The 22,665-nt window shown below is 42.7% G+C and overlaps 1 protein-coding gene across 7 annotated transcripts in view; it reads right to left on the bottom strand.

The window, feature by feature from the left end:
- Positions 1–3,865: 3,865 nt before the first annotated feature.
- Positions 3,866–22,665, bottom strand: part of LOC311033514 (rho guanine nucleotide exchange factor 9) — a 75,097-nt gene continuing 56,297 nt past the window's right edge. For 6 of the 7 annotated variants that reach the window (XM_084041037.1, XM_084041039.1, XM_084041038.1 and 3 more), the window contains 5 exons: positions 21,812–21,941; positions 21,192–21,323; positions 16,666–16,909; positions 14,596–14,664; positions 3,866–10,816 (listed from right to left, as the gene is read on the bottom strand). In XM_084041037.1, coding sequence (XP_083897163.1) covers positions 10,641–10,816; positions 14,596–14,664; positions 16,666–16,909; positions 21,192–21,323; positions 21,812–21,941 — 751 coding nt within the window. In that variant the 3' untranslated portion in view covers positions 3,866–10,640. Of the gene's footprint in view, positions 10,817–14,572; positions 14,665–16,665; positions 16,910–21,191; positions 21,324–21,811; positions 21,942–22,665 lie in introns of all 7 variants that reach the window. The other variant, XM_084041040.1, reaches the window with a different exon arrangement.

Raw genomic sequence — 22,665 nt, 5'->3', positions numbered from 1 at the left:
TTGGTGGAATCCAAGGATATCCCCAAGAAAGTGGCTTGTTGCGACGGGATCAAAACGCTCTTCTGAGCGTTGATCGTGAAGCCCAGGGACTGTAGGTGCGTAATGGCCAACCTCGTGTGCCGCGCTACCACTTCCCTTGACTCCGCTGCCAGCAGCCAATCGTCTATATACGTCCCCAGACGCAGACCCTGCTGTCGCAGCGGGGCTATTGCCGCCTCCGTGCATTTCACGAACACCCTGGCGCTCGTAGCCAAAGCGCAGGAACTTGCGGTGCGGTGGGTAGATTGGGACGTGAAAGTAAGCATCTTTGAGATCTATACTCGTCCACCAATCCCCTTGACGTATCGTCTGCAACAACGTCGCTGTTGTCAGCATTCAAAATTTGAAAGTTTTCAGATACCTGTTCAGACCCTTGAGGTTCAGAATAGGTCTCACACCCCCCCCTTTCTTTTTCACCAGGATATACTCAGAATAAAACCCCAGACGGTTCTGATCCGGAGATAGTTCCCTGATAGCACCCTTGCTCATGAGAGCCAACACCTCGTCCCTCAGCGTTATGGCCGCTTGGCCCGACGCTCGGGAGAACACTACTTTGGTTGTGAGTGGAGGTGTGCTCGAGAATTGCAACTTGTATCCTTGTAGTACGGTGCGCAGCACCCAAGGATTCGGTTTGCAGGCTTTCCATTTGGAAAAGCATTGAGCGAGAGGATTCACGGGGAAGGTGGGGGCTCCTGACGTCATGTTTTTGCACTTTTGCAGGACCTTTATAAGAAATATATATTCCTTTATACTTTAATTAAACCCTGTATTGCAGACCAAAATGAAAACACAAAACTGTTGCTTTTGAAATTAAAAAATGCAATATTTTATATAACCCAAAATGCATCAAACAAATTCATCATTCAATTCAAATAATCAGTCAGTGCATTGGCTTACAATTTACAAATTAACAGAAAGATATCAAACCCTGATATTTTCTTAGGAATTCACCAAAGGTTTTCAAAATGTTCGCCTATGATATAGTGCTTAAATAGGGACGCCAGGATTAAAGTGCTTAAGGTTTCAATTGTATTTATTTTACAGCACTGACAGCTGTATATTGTAGCTTTATATTGTTAGACTATCATTGTTTTTTGTACAGAAAAATATATACTTTGTTATGAAATAGCGAAAAGATCTACAAGCTCAAAACGCACCACAATCAGCAATTTTAAACGTCTGAATATTCTCACCAAAATTGTGACACTAGGGTTCATGTGGTTAAGAGTGGGGCAAACTAGAGGGAAGGTCATCCATGAATGTCATGTTTCACGATAAACTGGCCTGTAGATTTTGTGATATCTTGTGTGCAAGTGGCAATTTTGGCCTACAGATGGTGCTAAAGGAAAGGTGAAATCACCATGCTCTGGGAGACACAGTCGTCATCAAGCACCTTTTTTTGTTGTCTTGGGTATATTTTACCCAATATAATATATTCCATGAAAAATACTTTTTTTTCCAAAATACGTTAAAGTACAACAATACATGGCAAATTGAGGTTTAATGTTTGAATATAAAATATCACAAAAAATGAAAAACATCATCGGGGGGCCTAAAAGCAATACCATAATAAGACCTTGTGTAGGCAAATCTGTGAAAAATGTGGGAATTGTTAACAAAGAATTCCCCCCAAAATGTAATAATGGAGCCTGGAACTTCTTTGGTCCACCCATTCCTGGGACATCATGGAGTCCTGTCCAGTGAAGGCACAGTCTCCTACATGACTGACAACTGACAACCCGATTTCTTTTAGTCTCTATCTCTAACGTCGGGTGAAAATCTCCCAATCACCCTGAAATCACCCAATCAAAAACCAGGGATGGGGGCAGGGAAACAAGTCTACCTTCAATGATGTCACTGAGCAGCCTGAAGGTACCCAAGGACCCACCCACCTCAGACATCAGCAACACAATGAAAATCACAAAACCATAATTGTGTGGGTGAAAATCACCCGACATTAGTGTTCTAGGGTATATCTGTTGAAGTCGGTCGGTCACATGTACGTATGGTCAGTGGTAGGTTCTGTGGCTCTGGACAACCAGATCTCCATATGGGCGTATCGGATTTGTTTATGGCTATGGTCCGCCCACCAGTCGGCCTCCCATTAGCCAATTTTAATATATAGGATTACAGACAAACAGTGAGCATGGAAATACTTACATGGTTGTAGCAAAAGGCCAACATAATAGACAAATCTTCAACCACTAACCAGGGCCCACAAACTTTAGAAGGCAGTCTTATCCAATTGGAATGGGATCTGAAAAATCTGACTTATACATCTTGATCATATCGGCCAGAGATAATGTGTACCAATTTGTGTGAGTTTTGGAAAACATTCTGTAGGAGTGAGTAGTAGCAAAAAGTGTGTTTTGAAGAAAACACAAAATGGCGGAAAATGTAAATCTGGCACAAATGGCCAGGGCCTATATGGAGAGAGGGGGGGGGGGGGGGGGCGGGGTGGTAGCACTTTATAATAACTATACACTATTAAGCATTAGTTAAACATTAGTAAATACTTAATTCTTCATGAAGTCATCATTTGAATAGCAGTATTCATTCATTACTAAGCATTAGTAAACAGTTGTAAATATTTCAACTATACATTAGTTAAGCCCTTTCTATATCACTGCTTCTATCTAATTTATAAATGCTTTATTATAAAACCTAGATAGTCCTAACTTTAGATGGGCTCACACAAAATATTTAACTAATGACTAGTAACTAACTACCTTACTAAATCATGTTCATAAGACATGTATTAACAGATTCAGATACGGTTAGTTTGCAGTAGGTCCAGAGTGGGCAAGAAATGAAATGGCATTATGAAACCTGAGGAGAGAAACTTCCTTTTGGTTCCTGTAGAGGTCACTCCTCACCAAATGTTGCTCCTAGGTTGTTGTGTTTTTTCTACCCTTGACTAATCCAATAACGTGATGTGAATGCAGTTACACCACTTTGTGTGTTTGTGTGTGTGTGTGTGTGTGTGTGTGTGTGTGTGTGTGTGTGTGTGTGTGTGTGTGTGTGTGTGTGTGTGTGTGTTCATGGGCTACAGTATGTCTGTGCATGTGTCGGCTGCATGTGCCTCTTGCACACGTGTACTTTTCTTATTGTTACCATCTTTATCATATACATAAGGAGCTTTGTGGACCTTTTTATTTATAAAGCATGTGTGTATGTATGTATGTATGTACGTACGTACGCGGTATATCAAATCCAATCACACATGTCCTTACATGAGTTAATTGGTTGTGTATACTCAGCAAAGTCTGGAGTAAAAAGAAACACTTAACAGTTTTTGTTTCGTTTTTTGTTTACAGTTAGATTTAAATTAACACTGGATTTTACGGTACACAGATGTGATGTCAGGGATCGTATAATCGCTCTGATTTATTTTATTTATTATTTACTTTATTATTTACTAAATACAGGCTTGCCTCTGTCGAAGTCAAAACTTTAGGCAGCAGAGCAAATCAGCCCAGACTTCAACACGGCCAACTGGGAGGACATACTTATATAAGTCTCATGACTTATTGATTACAGCACAGCCATTTGCAGGCTACAGTTTGGTGTTGACAGTTTCCTAAACTGTTTCTTTTGCAGTCTGAGAATGTTCAGTGCGAAAGAATGTTTACTGGGAAAAGGCACCTGAAAATACTGAAGTCTGCCATTCTTCCACGGAGAAAAAGAAAAGGCTGAAATGTTTGCTGGCCAGCCGGCAGGTGTAGGAAATGGGCTTTACACACAGGATGTGATGTCACACAACAGGAAATCCAGCACAATGTACCCAATGTACTCATACTCACAACCACGAAACATGGAGGCCCAGCTCTGTATATAGAGGTTTTATTTTCAACAAAAGTACAGCTATATCAGATATGATTTCATTTTTACAGCGAAATACAACATATTCCCAGTGCTTCAGATTACATCAAAACATATAATGTACATACAGTAGACATCTCCACTCTCTCATTCACAGTTTCTGGATTGAATAGGCATTATTTTTCAGGTTTTTTCGTTTTTCAATTTCTACAACAAATAAAATCAAAACTGAAAAGGCCAGCGAGGAAGAAATAAAATACAAAGGTTTGCATATGGTGAAATTTCCAAACGATAGTGTAATATTATGTGAGTAAATGTTCTGTAGGAGTTAAAATCCAGACCTTAAACTAGATGGTAATATACAATGGATAGAGCATAAATCCCATAGACTTCATTCGCCTTGTTGTACTTGAAAACCACATGGAATATGGCTTTGTGAAAAAACTCCATTGTACCCTGACTGTTCCGAAACAACGCAGGACTAACTGCAAAAGCCAACTGCAAGAAATTTGCTAGTAATAATGTTTAATAATTAATGACGTTGCTGCTGCGCTATTAGTGTGTGTAAATGGGATTACTGCCGCATGTGCCCCCTGGATAGAGAGGAAAGAAAAAAAACAAGAAAAGAAAATGAAAAGCAATCGCTGCAGGATAAAATGTGGACGTTTGGTTGATTCGAATGACAGCAGTCGAAGGATCAAAGCAAAGATTGAAGGTTCCTTAAGAGTATAATCTGCTTTAAATCGCAGTGAGAGCTGTCTTCAGAACTCTCAGCACACAGTTCAGAAAGAGTATGTACCAAAAAAAAAGTAAAAATAAACCACATAATTAATTTGGATAACATGAGCCAACTGGAAATGTTTGATATTCAGTTTCATAAATACAAATAAGGAAATCATTGGTACTGTCAAAACCACTGCTCTTCAAGGAATCATTAATGTGCTTAAGACTGCGGCATGATAGGAATTGCAATGGAGTAGGCCTACTATACTGTATATGAGGGTCTTCAGGATTAGGGTTTATTTTTAGCTCATCCCATGAGGTTTCTCATTTGTTCAGCTCTTCTGCTCGACTACAAATCTACATTATGCACACACCCATCATCTGGGCTCACTCCTATTTGGTTCTCTGATGCCATAGTAGAAGAAAAAAAAAGATACCCGTTTCGCCTCAGCGCTTATAATGGCGTTCCTTGAAATAACCAGCGGTAGGAGGGTGAGTAGGTGGACTCCAGGTAGGAATTTGAAACATTATACATTCTATAATAGAATATATGGACACCAGTGGAGAGTGTCAGTGCCTTTGAATTAAACAGCCGATTCTTTCGATTCAGCGTGAGCTACAATGTCCCACTCCAGATAAAAGATCCCTATGGTGGAGGGATACCTGATTTAAAATGAGTCGCGTGCCGGTGTCACTTACCAGAAATAGCAGATCTACAAGCTTGTAGATGGGCTATGTCCAGTGCGTGACACCCGTGCTCACACCGCCACCAGCTCACACTGCTACCAGCTCACACCGCTATTAGCTCACACCGCTACTAGCTCACAACTCATCGCAGCGTGATGCGTTGTGAGCTAGTGCAGTGGTTCTCAACTAGTGCCCAGTGGTGGGCCATGAGGATATTGCGAGTGGGGCCCCAAAAAACACTAAGAGATAATACTCATTAATATACATTAATATAAAAAAGATATGTAAATAATCATAATAATAAATAAATGTTGTGGTATTATTTCTTTAAAACCTTGAAAAATAAGTGTCCATAGTGATACTGCTAAATAGGAACTTATCGCATACTACGTTAGTTCCACTGATCCAAGGCAGAAACGCAAACAATTGATTCATCATTGAGATAAAAAATGCTCTGAAAACACACGAAAGTGGTCAGATCTTAAAAACGCTTTTAAGATGTTCAAGTGGGCCCTGATGCAGAAAAGGTTGAGAACCACTGAGCTAGTGGATCGGCTATTTCCGATGATAAATCAGGCGTTAGTATAACTCGGGCTTGAGAGAACAAGGGGGGGCAGGATGGACATGGCAGAGAACTCCCTCATGTGAGATGGCGTATGGATTCACTGTAATTGGACCCTGGGTTGTAGGAGTCATGTCGGCAGCGAATGAAGCAAAAACAATTCCGTCTAAAGTCGTCTTAAGTCTCATGCAAAATATTGGGATGCCACAAGCATGCATCTACCTGTTTACTGAGGTCTACCGCACGCGAGAACTGGTACGACATTCGTCTCCAACGAAAAAATACCAATATCCAAATATATGATCTGTTCTTTTTACATTATTTACAGTGTGTTTTAGCTGCTAAGTGTAAAATAGATGATTGTTCCTTCGGTTTTCGTAATAGTCGTAATACGTAGTTATACGTAGCTCTAAAATGTGAAAGTTGACTGAGCCGTGGAAAAACTCAGCGTCCTATGTATATTCAGGTTACATCATAATGTTCTCTCAACACTATGTATAGTGGATAAACTGTTAAATAGAATACAAAGTATCTCTAAGTCGTCTCTAAATGTCTGAAATTAGAATTTTACGATCGTTGTGCAAGAAAAATAACTTCAGTGATATTCTAGTGCGATATAACAATGAGGTGGCCATATTGAACGTGTTGTTAAAGTCACACTGCACAGTGTCTACTCATACTGTATGGAAAAAGGTCCCGCTTTACGTGTTTCTGTCCGAGTGGATCTCATGCGCTGGGGGGGAAGTGAATTCCCAGAAAGAGAGAGAGATAGGAGAGAAAGAGAGGACAGGGGGAGAGATGCAGAGGAGAGGAGAGAGATATAGACAGATGAGAGAAAGAGAGAGAGATAGAGAGGAGAAAGAGAGACAAGTCCCACACTGAGGGAGGGAAAATACATGACTAATTCAAATCTGTCTGTGAAACTGAATAGATAATCACTAGTGGAATGCTAGAAGGCACTGGTAGATAGCGTCTCTTCTCTGCAGCAGAACAGGTCAGCAAGTGCATGTGAGAATGTGCCTCTGTGTGTGTGTGTGTGTGTGTGTGTGTGTGTGTGTGTGTGTGTGTGTGTGTGTGCTTGCGTGCATACATGTGTCACGGCACACCTATGCTTGCATGTCAGCTATGTGTGTGTTTTGGTAGTGACAGGGGGTCGGGGGGGGGGGTTCTGTGTATCGGACCTGAGGTTTGGTGGTCTGTTATATCTGTTGCCTGCGCCAGACGAAGGGGAGTTATCATCCACAACAATCACACTGGGAGTTGACCTCTACAGCACTGGTTCTCAAAAGTGGGGTCTGGGGTCCCACGGGTCCTTGACGGGGTTCTAGGCGGTCCCCAGCAAAATGAAGAAAATGTTGTACAATTATTTCCCGGCTATTCGAAACATTTTGAAATATCTTGACAAATATTCTCTTATGGGGGTCCCTCGCACAAATTATTTTCCGATTGAGGTCCCATGGCCAAATACATCAATTTTGTGTAATTTTAAGATTTCTTTGGCTATTCAAAAATAGCAGATATACAAACTCATAGCTTGTTAGCCTGGAAACCAGACAAATCTGCCATTGCAACAAAAAAAAAAATCCCTCGGCAGATTTGGTCTGGCACCGCTCAGTTTTGATTGGATTTCACTCCCTCAGAAATAGTGAGGGACCAATCAGGGCCCAGTATGCAAATATGGGGCAGGTTTATCACCAGAGGCATTTTTAGAATTTGCCCCTTGGAAATGCAGGTTCCACACAGAGATTCCAGACTAATATCTACGCAGTGATATTAGTCTGGCCATGCCAGGCTATGAGCTTGTAGATCTGCTATTTTTGAAAAATCGTTAACATTTTTGCACTTTGAATATATATATATATATATATTTTAAAGCAAACATTTTTAACTCAAATCTTTGCTTCTGGGGGGTCCCTGGAACAACATATTTTGAGACGGGGGTCCGCGGCCAACATTTTGGGGGCCCTCTACATGAAAAGGTTTGAGAACCACTGATTATAGCAACATAGCTTTGTTCAAAAAACTGATTTAGCACAAAATATTTTCCAATTGAGGTCCCACGGCCAAATACATACATTTTGGGGTCCGGGACATGAAACTGTTTGAGAACCACTGCTCTATAGACCCACCAACCCACTCAACCCCATTCTCAGCTTTCTTTACTTAAACAAAACATAAATTACACAACATACTGACAAAGCAATTCTAACCTTCCTTATTTCGTTTTTTTTTTTTCCAATAGGTTATAAGGCCCGTAAGAAGGCAAAACAAACAACATTATAACAATATATAACTCTTTCATGTCACTGTAGTGAATAGTGAAGATATATAATGATATATCACATTGCACAACTTGTTCATACTGTATACAGTTCATCAGATGATATATAAATCCAAACACAAAAAATGTACTTCCATAATCTGAGGTCAAAATAGGATCACAAAACCGTGGTTACCGGTCTGCTTCACTTACACTCCGTCTGTGGATAGGAATAACGACCTGAAGGAAAACGCGTGAATGTGTATTTTCCCTCTTGGCAGAACCCCTTTTACCTCCATAAACGTCAACGTCTTCCAGTGCTTCATACTGTCCGTTTTGGACACGACAGCTTGAGGGGGGAGGGGGGGGGGGGGGGTGTTGATTCAACAAGCCAATTTGAACAGGCATCACTCTCGTGTTAAATCCACAAACAAAATGTCACGGTGCTGAAGGCCAGGGCAGCGCTACAGTGGATCAGATAATGACCACCGAGGGGTGGATGGATGGATGGATGTATAGATGGATGGATGACTGATGCCAAGGTTGGAGCAGTTGTTTGTAGAGATGCGTCAATCCAGCAGAGATAAAAAGAAAAAACTGCACACTACAGAATGAAGCCACGCCCCAAGCACCCCCCCCCCCCCCCACCACAGGCTTGCTACAGCATTGACTCACACGCTCAATAACTTTACATTATGGTTGTTCTCCCATAATATTGATTCTGAGACCAGATTAATTTCAAGCGGTTGTTTCGCCCTCATACATATAGCTTTATCCTTTCAGCTCATTTCGGTCGGGGGAATCTTTTCTCATTCATCACTTGGTGCCGCATGCAAGTAGAATCGATTTCATATCCAGAATAGCATCTAGTGCCCTGTGGAATATGTTTGTGCAGCACTCCCATGCAAATACAGAGACGTAATCTCTTTCCTGGAATTGGTGCTGTGCTTTTGTTTACGACGGGAGCGATACTAAAATGGTTAACTCGAACTGAACACGTCCTTCTTACAGCTGACTCCAAAAGAAACAGCCATTGCGTTCCCCTCTGGCTCAATGCATCAACTTCACTTCAGCTCTCAGTGGATTCCTGGAGGCGGAGCCGCTGGAGCTCTCGTCTGAATACCCAATGAGGAGCCAGCACAGTGCTACAGGGGGCGGGTCTCAGGGGAGGGTGAGGGCGGGGCTTCGACGCTGGCAGGTGGAGGGCAGCCGGCCTATATCTGCGCTTTTACGGCTGTTTCATCTAACAAGCCCCTAGGATATGCCTGCTAGGATATGAATATACCCCGTCAAAAAAAGGATGTTAATGTTCCACTGATGATAATGGCTATCGATTTGCTCCCTGGCCCATCATGACATGGCTAATGGCAGACTTCCAAGTTGAGATGAGACTCTTCTGGTGGGAAGCAGTGACTCACAGAGGCAGAGCAGGTGGGCAGAGAGATAGAGCGGGCAGGAATGATGGAGAGAGAGAGAGAGAGAGAGAGAGAGAGAGAGATACAGCAAGTGCACGGTTGGAGAGTGCTACTGTATGAGACACAGAGGGTGGTGGGAGAGAGAGAGAGCGAGAGATTGAGATTGTGTGGGAGAACGGAGACATAATGAAAACGCTGAGAGGAAGGGCGAGGTCCAGTTAGACAGACAGTCTGTGATCAGTGCTAGACTGGATCGAACTCAAAAGGTAACACTGTCAGTGTCAGCAGAACATCACAGGGGGGCTTCCGCTGCTGCAGCCCCTGATCCGAGGCCTGTCATCATACCAGCTCAAGTTCAAAAGAACACCAACAAGCAAAGTCACATAGCAGCACAACAGATCTCTCAACTTTTGGACACAGTCATACATACCACCAGGAAACTACCCGGCCGGGCCATGTGTGTGTGTGGGGGAGGGGTGGAGTGTGTGTGTGTGTGTGTGTGTGTGTGTGTGTGTGTGTGTGTGTGTGTGTGTGTGTGGGGGGGGGGTCATTAAATGATTGTTAAATCATTAAATGATTGTTCCAAAGAGATGTGGTTAAAATGAAGCCATAAAACAAATGTGAATAACTCTGGGGACATTCAGACAGTTGTGGGTCATTTTGAGCGCAGAATCCGCAGTCAGCAGGAGAAGCATGAATAACTAAGAACGTTACTACTGTAACATACAGGGAGTGTGAAGGTTCTTTATGTTTGTTTTTAAATCCAAGTCTTCAGTTCAGTCCTCTTGGGTCGACCAACCACACTCTCCATGTTGACATTGGTCCTTTTTTTCTCTTTTTTTTTTACTGCAGAGTCTCTGGTGTTTAGTGTGAGTGCGTGTGTGTGTGTGTGTGTGTGTGTGTGTGTGTGTGTGTGTGTGTGTGTGTGTGTGTGTGTGTGTGTGTGTGTGTGTGTGTGTGTGTGTGTGTGTGTGTGTGTGTGTGTGCGCGTGTGCGTGTCTGTGTGCGTGTGTACGTGTGGGTGTGCACATGTGTGTGGTTTTTAAATTTTCTTCATCGTGGGACAGGGTCATCCGATGTTTAGTGCTTCTAAGAAAAAAATAGCTGTTCCTTCAGCGGAGTCTGTGTGTCTCTATTTCTTAAATGGAGCTAATCGACTAAAATTATGCCAGAACGGAGCCTGGCCCCTTTTGGATTGACTGAATTCATAAAGCTCTCCCTGTGCCATGTCCTCCGATACCTCATACTGCCCCGCCGAGAGGGGGTCCTGTGGGGGCGGGTATGAGGGGGGCGTGCACCTGTTTACACCTGGGGGGAGGGCAGGTGCAGGAGAGCGAGGGGGAAGGCGGGGGAGGGGAGGAGGAGGGGGGTGCGAGTAGGCAGCGTAGGTTGAACACAAAGCGAAGAAGAAGAGAAGAAGAGAGGGGGGGATGGGTGGCAAGAAAGAGGAAACATCGTCATTATTTGCGTCAGAGGAGGAGACCACAGCACGACATCAATTCATGCTTCCACAAATAACCAAACCAAACCAAACAGACAAAAAACACAAAGCCAGAGAATGAGTCTTCATAGTGTTAACATTCCATCATATTAAACTCGAGTATATGGTACACTATGATCATAATGGTGACGGCTGAAAATGGTGGACAAGTGGAATTCATTTCCAGTGAATGAGACAACGGAGACTAAAGGTGCTATTCAGGCAAACTCTGTGGCAGGCAAGCAAGAGAACCAATGGATCACATGGAATACAGTGATCAAGCGTGGGGATGAAGGTACATTGTGCTTCTATGTTTGCAGACAGCGCGTTTGATTGAATAGCACCCACACGAGTGGCAAAAAATAGATCCAACAGAAAGCTGTTAATATGCACTTAACTACGGTCTACGATGTAATTTTGCTATGGTCTACAAGCATCACAACTATACTATTATAATTACAAAATAAATAAAAGTACAATTAATATCTGGAGATGAAATATTCAAAAGTTGCCATGGCATCTTGGAAGAAAAAGAAGAAAAACAGTGGGCCCTATCTTAACCCAGCGCAAATCGGCGCAAAGTGCAGTGCAGCGCAATTATCATTGCCAGTTTACAACCGACGTACTTGTCAATTTCACGTGTAATTATTTAAGTATCTGACCTCGTCTAAACTTTAGCACAGTCCCCCTGTGCAGTATTTCCCTGCTAGTGAAAGAGTGCATTAGATGTACATTGATTGGCTGGTTTGCCTATATATGTGAGGAATCAAATAAGGTGTCTAGACCTATGTTTTGAGGGTCAAGGATCAAAATGTAACTATTCTTAAAGTGATCACATGTACCTGTGGCATGTACTTACTTCATCATTGGTGTGGGGAACAAGAAATGGATTATCAGAATACACCTGGTAAGGGGATGGCTGCACCATGGTAATAGATTCATTTATGTTCTTTCCGTTGTTCGGATGTTTATCACAAACATGGACATAGACTCTTAGATCAACCTTTCAAAGTTAATGCCAAAATATACCCATTTCCATTTGACTTTCTAGGAACCCCAAGAATCTAAATATACCACTCAACAAAAAATATCAAGTGTTATTAAATTATGGCCACCACAATGTGATGGATATGCCCTCTGAAAAGTAGGCATGGCCAATTATCTGGCCAGTGAGTCATTTTTACAAAAACAAAAAACAGCTAATGATTGGAATGGATTCAGCACCCCCACAAACCCATAGTTAGACATCCCACAAGCTCATATTGGCCAATTTACATTTTCCCACCTTTTCACACCAGGTCTTCTCAACTTTGATGGGCTCCCACAAAGTTTCCCAGTGTAGTTGGGTTGGAAGTAATTGAGAGGTGTTAGAAGACACCTTTATGAACACATTGGTGAGTTAGCATAATAAGTTGGCATAATAATAATTGGTAAAAATCAGTTTATATTGTAATGGCAGCCCTCATTTGCACGCCAGCATGCTACAGGTACATGTGATCGCTTTAAGAAGTTCCATTGTGATCCTTGACCCACAAAACATAGGTCTAGACAACTTATTTGTTCAGTTAGGTGCAATATTGGCTGATGTATGGTGCAAATAGATGTTTCGATAATGGCGGCACTATATGGGACATTTTGACCTTTTTAACATAGCTCATCATTTTGTAAACATTTCTTTCCAATCTAGAAACACTGATTAGAAGTATATTTTCGGGGTGCATGATAATCCGTTGTTCCCACTAGACAAGGTGCAGCTACAGCTATGTGCGGAGGTCTCTCTTTTCTTAATCACTTAAACCCTAAACCCCTCGGGGGTCTATCCTAGGCCCACTCCTATTTTCCTCTACACCAAATCTCTTATTGGTCAAACATTCGCCAAACATTTGCCAATTGGAGTTGGACACACCCCCAAGGCATTTGCACCAATGCGCTTTAGACAATGCGCCACCTTGTGCCAGAGTTTGTCTTAACAGGGCCCAGTGTCTTTTGTCAGAGGTCTTTTCTTAAACACTGTTTTGGGTTTTGAGAGGAAGGGGTTGGATTTATTTGGGTCGTGGCGAAGACCTGTTTATCTTGGGGATAGACAAGATAACACTGGGGAAGACAGATTGGACTGTGACTGCATGCTCCAATGCCATCTCCAATCACAATGGCTCCCATCGCTATAGCAGTTGCCATGGCATCTCGTAGCACTACCTCTAGAGAGAACTCTAATGCATATACCTTTATCATTCTCAAACCATGTCCATACAACATGGCCCTCTTTCTCAAGATGAAATCTATAAATGAATCTGAAATTCAAGAGAGTACTTCACCTTGTGCCAGCCATGTACACAGACACATACGCACGCACGCACACAGAGCACTTAGAAAACACACACACACACACACAACAAACACCTCTCTGACAGACTTGTACATACACAGGGATCGTCAGAGAGAATATTTATATATTTATATAATATATTTATTTATTATTCATTAATGGATGGTCATTGGTCATGCTTGCCATGGAAATAGGAGTATCACCAACATCAGTAATGATAAATGTATGTCGACACATCTATCCTGCCACTAAAATGTCTGTTTTTTTTAAAGGACAATACAAGTGGTTTTCAGATGTGGGTTCTTTGTCATGCTGGTCTGGACTGGAATGTCTCAGCCCACTTGTTTGACACCTTTTTTTCTTCCATTACAGAGGTATTTGCCATGCGATTCTGTGTTCATTTATCACCGCTGTTGCATTGTAATGTCTCGCATGTTGGTCTAGGGGCTGGATGGATGAATGTTAGTTCAAACACCCACCAATAAAAAAAAAACAGGAAAACGCTATGAAAATCATTTCCTAAGCTGTGTGCCAGAATACAGTTCGGGAGGAGAAATCACATCTCCAACTATTAAAGATTTAGACTACTCGCTAACTTTCAGGGAGAGAAAAACATTGCAGGGGAAGAGGTTTCACTGAAAGTATGTGTGCATGGCTGTGTCTTGGGACAAAATGGCTGCCCCCGATTGCTCAATAACGGACAAAAGATTATACTGTATATATGACTATTTTGAGATTAGAATGACACAGGAACCCCAAATGTCAAACACACTAGAACTGTCCTTTAACGTCACATTTCATGCAAAAACAGCCCTCTGTCTTTTCATTGATGCTTAACAAACTGTTTAACAAACCACATCGATTCATCCTCATTAACGGGCTGAGAGGGACACTGAACTCAAAGGAAACCAAATGCCATGAATAATCATCTATACTGTGAAGACCTGAATCCACTTCTATCTTTTCAAGAGACGGTGTCGCGCATCGAACACGGCAGATCTACAAGCTCACAACACGTCGCATCCACGCCGCGCTGCGAGCTTATGGATTGGCTATTTTCGGCGCGTGATGCCGTCTTCTGGCGAGGCATCAATTGGGCATAGCTCTTTGCAGCGCTGCGCGGCTAGTCCGGGTGCATTCATAACAAGCGGTGGTACAGTATGTGCACGTATTATGTGCGTGTGTGAGCAGGTAAGCGGAGAGTAAACAGCGATGAGAAGACAGAGCACAGCGTCTATGTGAAGAAAAAGGAAGTCACCTGCTGTCTCCGTGATGCCTCACCTTTCTGTTTAGTCACCTTTCTCACGGTCATGGCCGCCTGCCGCTTCTGGTACTCTGAGATCTCGAAACCTGAATGAAAAACAAATTCCGGCGCAACGCAACGCGTTAAAAACACTGCTTGACCACACAAATGACACAAACAAGTTTAACCCATTAAGACCTGGAACGGTGTCATTTTTAGATTTGAGCTAAAAAAAAGCATTATTTTACACTTTGGCTATTCAAAAATAGCAGATATACAAGCTCATAGCGCGGCACCGAGTGCCGCGCTACGAGCTTGTAGATCTGCTATTTTTGAAAATTCCTGAAAATGTGTGCAAATCTTTGAATATATATTGTTTTAAAGCGAACATTTTGAACTCAAATATTTGCTTCTGGGGGGTCCCTGGAACAACATATTTTGATGGGGGTCTGCGGCCAAATACATATCATTTTGGGGGTCCTTGACATGAAAAAGATTGAGCACAACTGATATAGAAACTTAGGTTTTTCAGAATACTGTTGAGATTTAGGAGACATGTAGAATCGGCTTCAGGTCTCAATGGGTTAACACAATGAAAAACACCCAATCCAGATTCAATCACTTCCACGTAATCTAACAACAATGCTCAAAATAGTGTCCTCGCTTCAGCTGTATTTGTGGCAAGCAAAACCGGGATGTGATTGCGTTGATAAAAATGACAGGATTGATCGGATCAGAACTTCCATTGAATGACAATTCTTATGAGCATACAAAAGCCTGCATTAAAGCGAAAATCCGGGGCTTGTTGTAAAGAGTAAAACTTTATCATAACCAATCTGTATTGTAGAGTATGTTACAGAATATACAACATAACTAGTACATCTGCAGTGGTTGGAGATGGTCTCGGTACTCTTCTATTGAGATGTGTTTTACCCTGGTGTCAGGTAGGAAATCTACTGGTTGAATCAATAAAGTTGTTTTAAACAGACGGTGCACCGGATTGTGACTAGACGTGTCTGCATCTTTACTGTAGAGCGGGGGTGGTATAGTTATTGTAGTAGGAGAAAACTACATAAACGTACGGATTGTAGCTTTAATCCATTAAGACCGGGAACGCATCTGTGTCATTTTAAGATTTCTTTGGCTATTTAAAAAAAAAATCGTGAACATTTGTGCAAATACCAGTATATATATTTTTAAAGCAAACATTTTTAAATTAACAATCTTTGCTTCTGGGGGGGGGGGGGGGGGGGTCCCTGGAACAAAACATTTTCAGATGGGGGTCGACGGTAAAATACATATAATTTTGGGGGTCCTTGACATGAAAAATTTGAAAACCACTGATATAGCAACATTTTTCAGAAAACTGTTAGGATTTAGAAGACATTTTGTAGAATCGGAACCTCAGGCCTTAATGGTATAAAACAAAACGAGCCATTTCTTGGCTTCACAGGCCTTCACAATACACAGAACTACACCATGCACTGATTCCTACCTAGTATGATATATTTTGTGAGGGGGTAGTCCATTTCCGGTGAATGTTTTGTGCCGACGTCGCTTCATACAGAGCGGCAGTAAATACTGTTTGTTTGCAAAATATCAAATCCCTGTTGTCGGCAGGAGCAGTACGTTCCAAATGCAGAGGTGCGGGCGGAGCAAGGTTATTAGTTTAGAATGTTTTTATTAGTTATTTTATTTAATTTAGTTTTCTCTTTATTTTTTTCAATTTCAGATCGTTTGAATTTGTTTTTAAAGCGGGTTTGCTAGTTCAATTTCCTTTTTGAAAAGGCTTAGCTTTCGTTAAGTTTTTTTATTAGTTTTAGTGTTTTATACTTTTGACAAAGACTAAAACTAAGAACATTTTCTCTCAGATTTTAGCTAGTTTTGTAAACACACAATAATACAGTTTCAGTCAGTTATTATTATATATTTTTTTAAGGCTCGTTTTTCCCCCGTTTTTTTTTCCAGTTAACTAAAATGTTTTTTTTTTTTCAATTACAGTTTTTGTTATTTCGTTAGTGTTTCGTTAACTATTCTCTGTTGGGTGGAAACCTCATATGTCCAAAACTGTTACTTTTCAGGATTAAAATTCAGAAGCGTTGACTAACCGATTTTCTCGTCCTCCTGCACCATCTTCCTCTCCTCGTGGAAGGCCCTGAGCCAGCGGAGCTTCTCCTCCAGCTTCTTGGACAGGAAGATGTGCATCTCCTCGCTGTCCTTGTTGCACAGTTTGAAGGCGTTCTTCACGCTCACGTTGAAGTCGTCGTCGCGCCCGTCGCTGGCGTCCCGCACCTCGTAGCGGTCCATGTCGATGCGTCCCTTATAGTACAGGATGTCCCGGCGAATCAGGTCCTACGGGGGAGGCAGGGAGGACGTCAGTGTGTGTGTACAGTATGTGTATGTGTGCGTATGCTGTCAGCCTGCAGGCATCCGTCCCTAGGTGTGCTGAAAAATATGTCTTATGCAACTCACTCCATCTGTTGCCCCCGCACACGCACCCACGCACGCACGCACGCACACACGCACGCACGCACGCACACACACAGACACACACACACACACACACACACACACACACACACACACACACACACACACACACACACACACACACACACAGCATCTTTGTGTTGTTCTGACGTAAGAGAAATTAAGGAATTATGATTTTAAGCCTAATGCCTGATCTGTGCTTGGTTGCTCATCACGTTGTGCACCGTAAACAGTGGTGGAAGAAGTACTCAGATATTTTACTTAAGTAAAAGTAGCAATACCACAATATAAAAATACTCTGATACAAGTAAAAGGCCTGTGTTCAAAATGTTACTTGAGTAAAAGTACAAAAGTATTGGCATTGGCATCAACATATACTTAAAGTACCAAAATAAAAGTACAAAATGTTTGAAAATAGCAGATCTACGAGCTCACAATGGGTCGCAATGAGACACATTGTGAGCTTGTAGAATAATATCGGCTTTGTATGAAACAGGCTTAATGTTTACCAGATAAGGTGCTGAGCATATGAATAGAGGAACAAGCTGTTGTGTTGTGCTGGGTCAGACTCCAGGATCAGATAAATAGAGGCTGAAAACATATGGGTGGAAGTGACGTTTGTCGTCCACGACCGACGACTGTACGAAACGGAATCCTCACAACTACTAAAATGTTATTTATTTTTGTTTATTTTTTATTTTTTTGCAAATGCAAGGGTATATGTGTGTGAATGTGTGTGATTGTGTATGTAATGTATGTTAAAAAAAAAATGCGATACAAATATATTTTAAAAATCTTTTGTCTATTCGGTCTGTGTCTCAGAGGAGGGCTGTTGACAGTTCAGAAACCTGCCTACCAGTGACATCATCGATGGGGAATCCAAGCTAATAGAAACTGCAGGATTTCTATTCCTGGAAAGTAAGCATGAAGCCATTGTTCTCGTGTTCAAAATCTGGTTTGAAAAAACAAACACCTGACTATCGATGATGTCACTGGTAGGCAGGTTCTCTTTTTTTCCCTCTATACCTATACCTTTTTGCCAAAAATAGACGATCTACAAGCTCACAACCCGTAGTGAGCTTGTAGATCTGCTATTGTTTGGCTAATGTTCCCCTCAGAATAAGGATGGTAGGGTTCAAGTGGTTAATGTATAAAATAAATGTCCTAACACAAAGATTGTGGCGGCCCCCCTGTAGTAACTCTGAGGACCCCCTAGTTCAGAAGAAAAGGGGGAGGAAAAAAAAGTACACAGAAAGAAAAGGACAAATAATACAAGCCCAGCGTGCTAATGAGCATGCAGAGATGATTCCGCGTCTCCAGGTGCTGATAAGAGAGACGAGAGGAAGGAAGCCGACACGCTACACGGCTACAAACACGGCCGCGGGGCAGCCGCTACACGCGTTGCACCCAGGACCCCGCAGAAAGGAAGACGTGGTGATTCACAATGAAGCGTGTCTCGCGGCCCTCGCTTCTCCTGGGCGGAGGAAAGGCGGGCCAGGCCCGATGTTAACAGCATGCAAACACGTTGTTGTGGTAAACAGACGGACATACATGCACGCATTCCTGATGCTGTAGATGTTCAGGGCAGATAATGGAGGGGAAGAGGAGCGTAGAGGAAGGGCAGGAGGAAAGCGTGTGTGTGTGTGTGTGTGTGTGTGTGTGTGTGTGTGTGTGTGTGTGTGTGTGTGTGTGTGTGTGTGTGTGTGTGTGTGTGTGTGTGTGTGGAAAGATTGCAAGATTTATCTTAACTGTGTGTGTGTGTGTGTGTGTGTGTGTGTGTGTGTGTGTGTGTGTGTGTGTGTGTGTGTGTGTGTGTGTGTGCGTGCGTGTGCGTTTCTGTGTATAAGAAAATGTGCATGGGTGCACACACAAGATACAAAAGATTAAGTAATCTTCTGTGTGTATGTGTGTGTGTGTGTGTGTGCGCGCGCGTGCGTGCGTGCGTGTGTGTGTTCATTCATGCATGTGTATCTCTCCGAGTATGAGCTGTGTGTGCGTGCATTTGTGTGTGTGTGTGTGTGTGTGTGTGTGTGTGTGTGTGTGTGTGTGTGTGTGTGTGTGTGTGTGTGTGTGTGTGTGTATTGCTGAGCCTATCCAAGCATAAAGCTTTCTCTGACAGGAGACTACAGCCTCGGTGCATTAGGCCCCAAACTAACACAGCTCCATTTAGAGACGAGCACTCAGTGTTTGGACAGGTCTTGTCCAAGCACACAAATTGTCTTTTAGGTTACGCAACGCCTTCCCAGCACGTTGGCGAGGTCGTGGGGAGTCGGGATGTCACCACACACACACACACACACACACACACACACACACACACACACACACACACACACACACACATATGAGAATAGGGCTGTGAATCTTCTGCTATCTAATGATTTGATTCAGATTCTTCGGGTCACGATTCGATTAAAAATGTATTCAAAACTATTCTCGATTCAAAAAACGACTCTCATTTAAAAATGATTGCCAATCAGTTTTATCTATTTTAATTGACAACAGTCATATTGGTGTCATTTGGACTTTAACAACCAAGTGAAGCCTAGTTATTTCCAACAGTTGAAACTAAAAAGATATATAATACCAGAGAGGGTCACTTGTAAAACATTCTTGGATTTGATGGTATCTTAGATACCTAGAGGCATCAAGGCATCATGACCTTGATGCAGGTAACATTAATGAGCATCAACGAGCATCAGCTGGACACACACACACACACACACACACACACACACACACACACACACACACACACACACACACACACACACACACACACACACACACACACACACACACACACACACACACACCCTCTCTGCTGTGCTGAACTGCAAGTGGCTGCAGTTAGTTTCATTTCCCCCCTAAAGCCCTTGAATATGATTGAAGACATAAAAATGTTTACTGTGATTATGGTAAGCAAATTTTACTTTTTTTTTTTACAAGAATCGATTTTTCCCCCCAACAATACAAAAGCCTATAAAACTCAGAGCTGAAGGTTTGTTAGCCTGTCAACTCATTTTAATCCATAACTGTCTATGCAAAGGAAAAATTCGCACATCCACTTTGTTCAGATGCAGGTGCATTGGACAGTGACAACTAAAGCAATCATTAAAAAAAAGTATTTCATGAACAAAAATCCGGCACACTGCTACTGCTCAGCAGCATCGGTTTTTACTCAAATTGACAGACATTTCGGTCCCTCTGGACCTTCATCAAGAGTGTCTTACGTGCTGAGCAAGAGCAGTGTGCCGGAGTTTTGTTCATGAAATACTTTTTTCATGATTGCTTCAATCCATAACTGTCACATTCTGTCTCTGTCTCTCCACTCCTGTTTCAATTCATTTAAAGTCACTGTCCACATACATTATACGTAAATCCCATGGTGTGGCTTACTTTCTGGTGTGACACAAGGGTACCAGCAAGAGTGAGAGGGAAGATGTATAAGACAGCAGTTGAGACCAGCCACGTACAGCTTGGAAACGTTGGCACTGACGAAAAGACAGTAAAGGCGGAGCTGAAGGTGGCAGAATTGAGGACGCTACGCTCATTCGTTTTTTAAATCCGACGCCATTTTGTAGTCCGACGTCACTTCCGGGTCCAAGAGGAACCAAGCGACGTCCAGTGCGTCCACTCCTCATTGTAAACAAACATGTCGGAACCCGTAAATCTTTTTACAATAACCTCCTTTTTCAGAAAGGAACGGGCGCATACGTCACTCCTCATCTGAGCTGTGTGCCCTGCATCAAACCTATATTAATACTTTGGAGCTATGCAGAAACCACAAGGACTTTCAGGGGTAAGCTTCCACAAAGGGAAGAGTTAGACATAGACAGAAAGAGTGCACTGGAGAGAGGCTGAATATGTGAAAGAGAGAGAGACGGGGAGGGGAGGCGGACAGAGCAAACACGTGCACACAGAGGAGCCAAACAGTGCCAGAGCACCTGCCTGACCGCCTTATGTCTACATAATTTCTCTCATTTATTTATCTCTGGCTCAACCAAACTGCTGTTGCTCTCTTCCCTGCAACAGAAGGAATGGCTGACGTAGAGACAGACAGATTGAAAGAGAATTTTAGGGAAGAGGGAGAAAGACAGATAGACATACAGAGAGACAGACAGACAGACAGAAGGAGGCCTACCTTCTTGCAAAGGACCAGCTGGTGGTCAAACAGGAAGAAGATTCGTTGCTGACTGCGTCCGTAGGGCTGATAGATCCACGACATTTCTCCTGTGTAGATCAGCTCCGAACTCCTGTCCAAGATATCATCACCCTGCACGTGCACGCACACACACACACACACACACACACACACACACACACAAAAGAATTGTAGCTTCAAGTTCACATCTTACTGTATGTACAATTTAACCTACATAACCAATTAACCAAAAGCCCCACCTTGAATACTCAATGTCAGTTACGGCATCTGTTGTTTCTGTATGTCAGATCACGGTTCTGCATCCGTTTATGTTGCTATAGATCGTAAATCCTTAATGGACTATTTTTTGTGTGTAAGCATGTAAACTAATAATAAAATCATTTTTAAATCAATATTTTGTGTCAAATGATTGATTTGGTTCAACTAGCCGTGTAATAAGCAAGATTCATGCTGGTCCTGCTTCACCCTGAAGGGGTTTATTTAGCAATGATCAGCAACTCTCTCTACATAATGACCTACATTAACCCCCACACACACACACACACACACACACACACACACACATACACACACTCACACACACAGACAGACATACACACCTCCCAGTCCAAGACAGAGGCTTGCCACTGGGCGATCTTGTCGATGTTCTCCAGTCTCCTCTTCCTCTCGTTGATCTGCTGGGTCACATTCCGCATCACTGCCAGAGCCGCCGCCACGTAGCGATAGTCACTATGGAGACACAATTAAGATTACAGTGCAATCAGAATCAAGCCCACGTTGCAATGTTTTTAATGGCAACATTGCCTTGTTCTCAATCACGTTCATCAGTAAGTACTGGGAGCTGATGCTAGGTGTCTCCCAGGGCAGTGGTTTTCAACCTTTTTCGCATTAAGGACCCCCAAATTGACACATATTAGCCCAGGGACCCCCATTTGAAAAGATATGCCAGGGACCCCCAATAAGAGACGATTTTTACGGCTCTAGCAGTGATTCTCAACCATATCAATTGCAAGGACCCCCAGTTTAACATGCATTAGGGCTACAGACCCCCACTTAATGGCATTTCTATCTCTGGGACCCCAATTTTTATTATAAAATCAATGTTAATGTAACTCTGAGAGTGTACAAATGGAACCAAATGGACCCGTTAGGGTCCATTGGTTCCATTTGTACACTCTCAGAGTTACAGACCCATAAGGGTCCATTTGGTTCCTATCTATCATTTAGCTGGGGACCCCCTGGAACTCCCTCAAGGACCACTGGTGGTCCCCGGACCACTGGTTGAAAACCACTGTCCCAGGGGACTAGGGGGATACGTGAGAGGTCCTGACTAAAATATGGAAACTTTTGACGACAAGGTCATAGGTTCGATCCCGGCCACCGCCAACACACCGTATGAGTAGCGCGGCTTGGGTGTGGCAAGTCGTGCGGTAAGTACTGAGAGCTGATGGTA

The sequence above is a fragment of the Gymnoscopelus microlampas genome, assembly GCF_963454915.1.
Source record: "Gymnoscopelus microlampas genome assembly, chromosome: 18".
Classification (NCBI taxonomy): Eukaryota; Metazoa; Chordata; class Actinopteri; order Myctophiformes; family Myctophidae; genus Gymnoscopelus; species Gymnoscopelus microlampas.
Note: the sequence above shows the minus strand (reverse complement) of the source record. Positions and strands in the feature narration are given on the sequence as shown.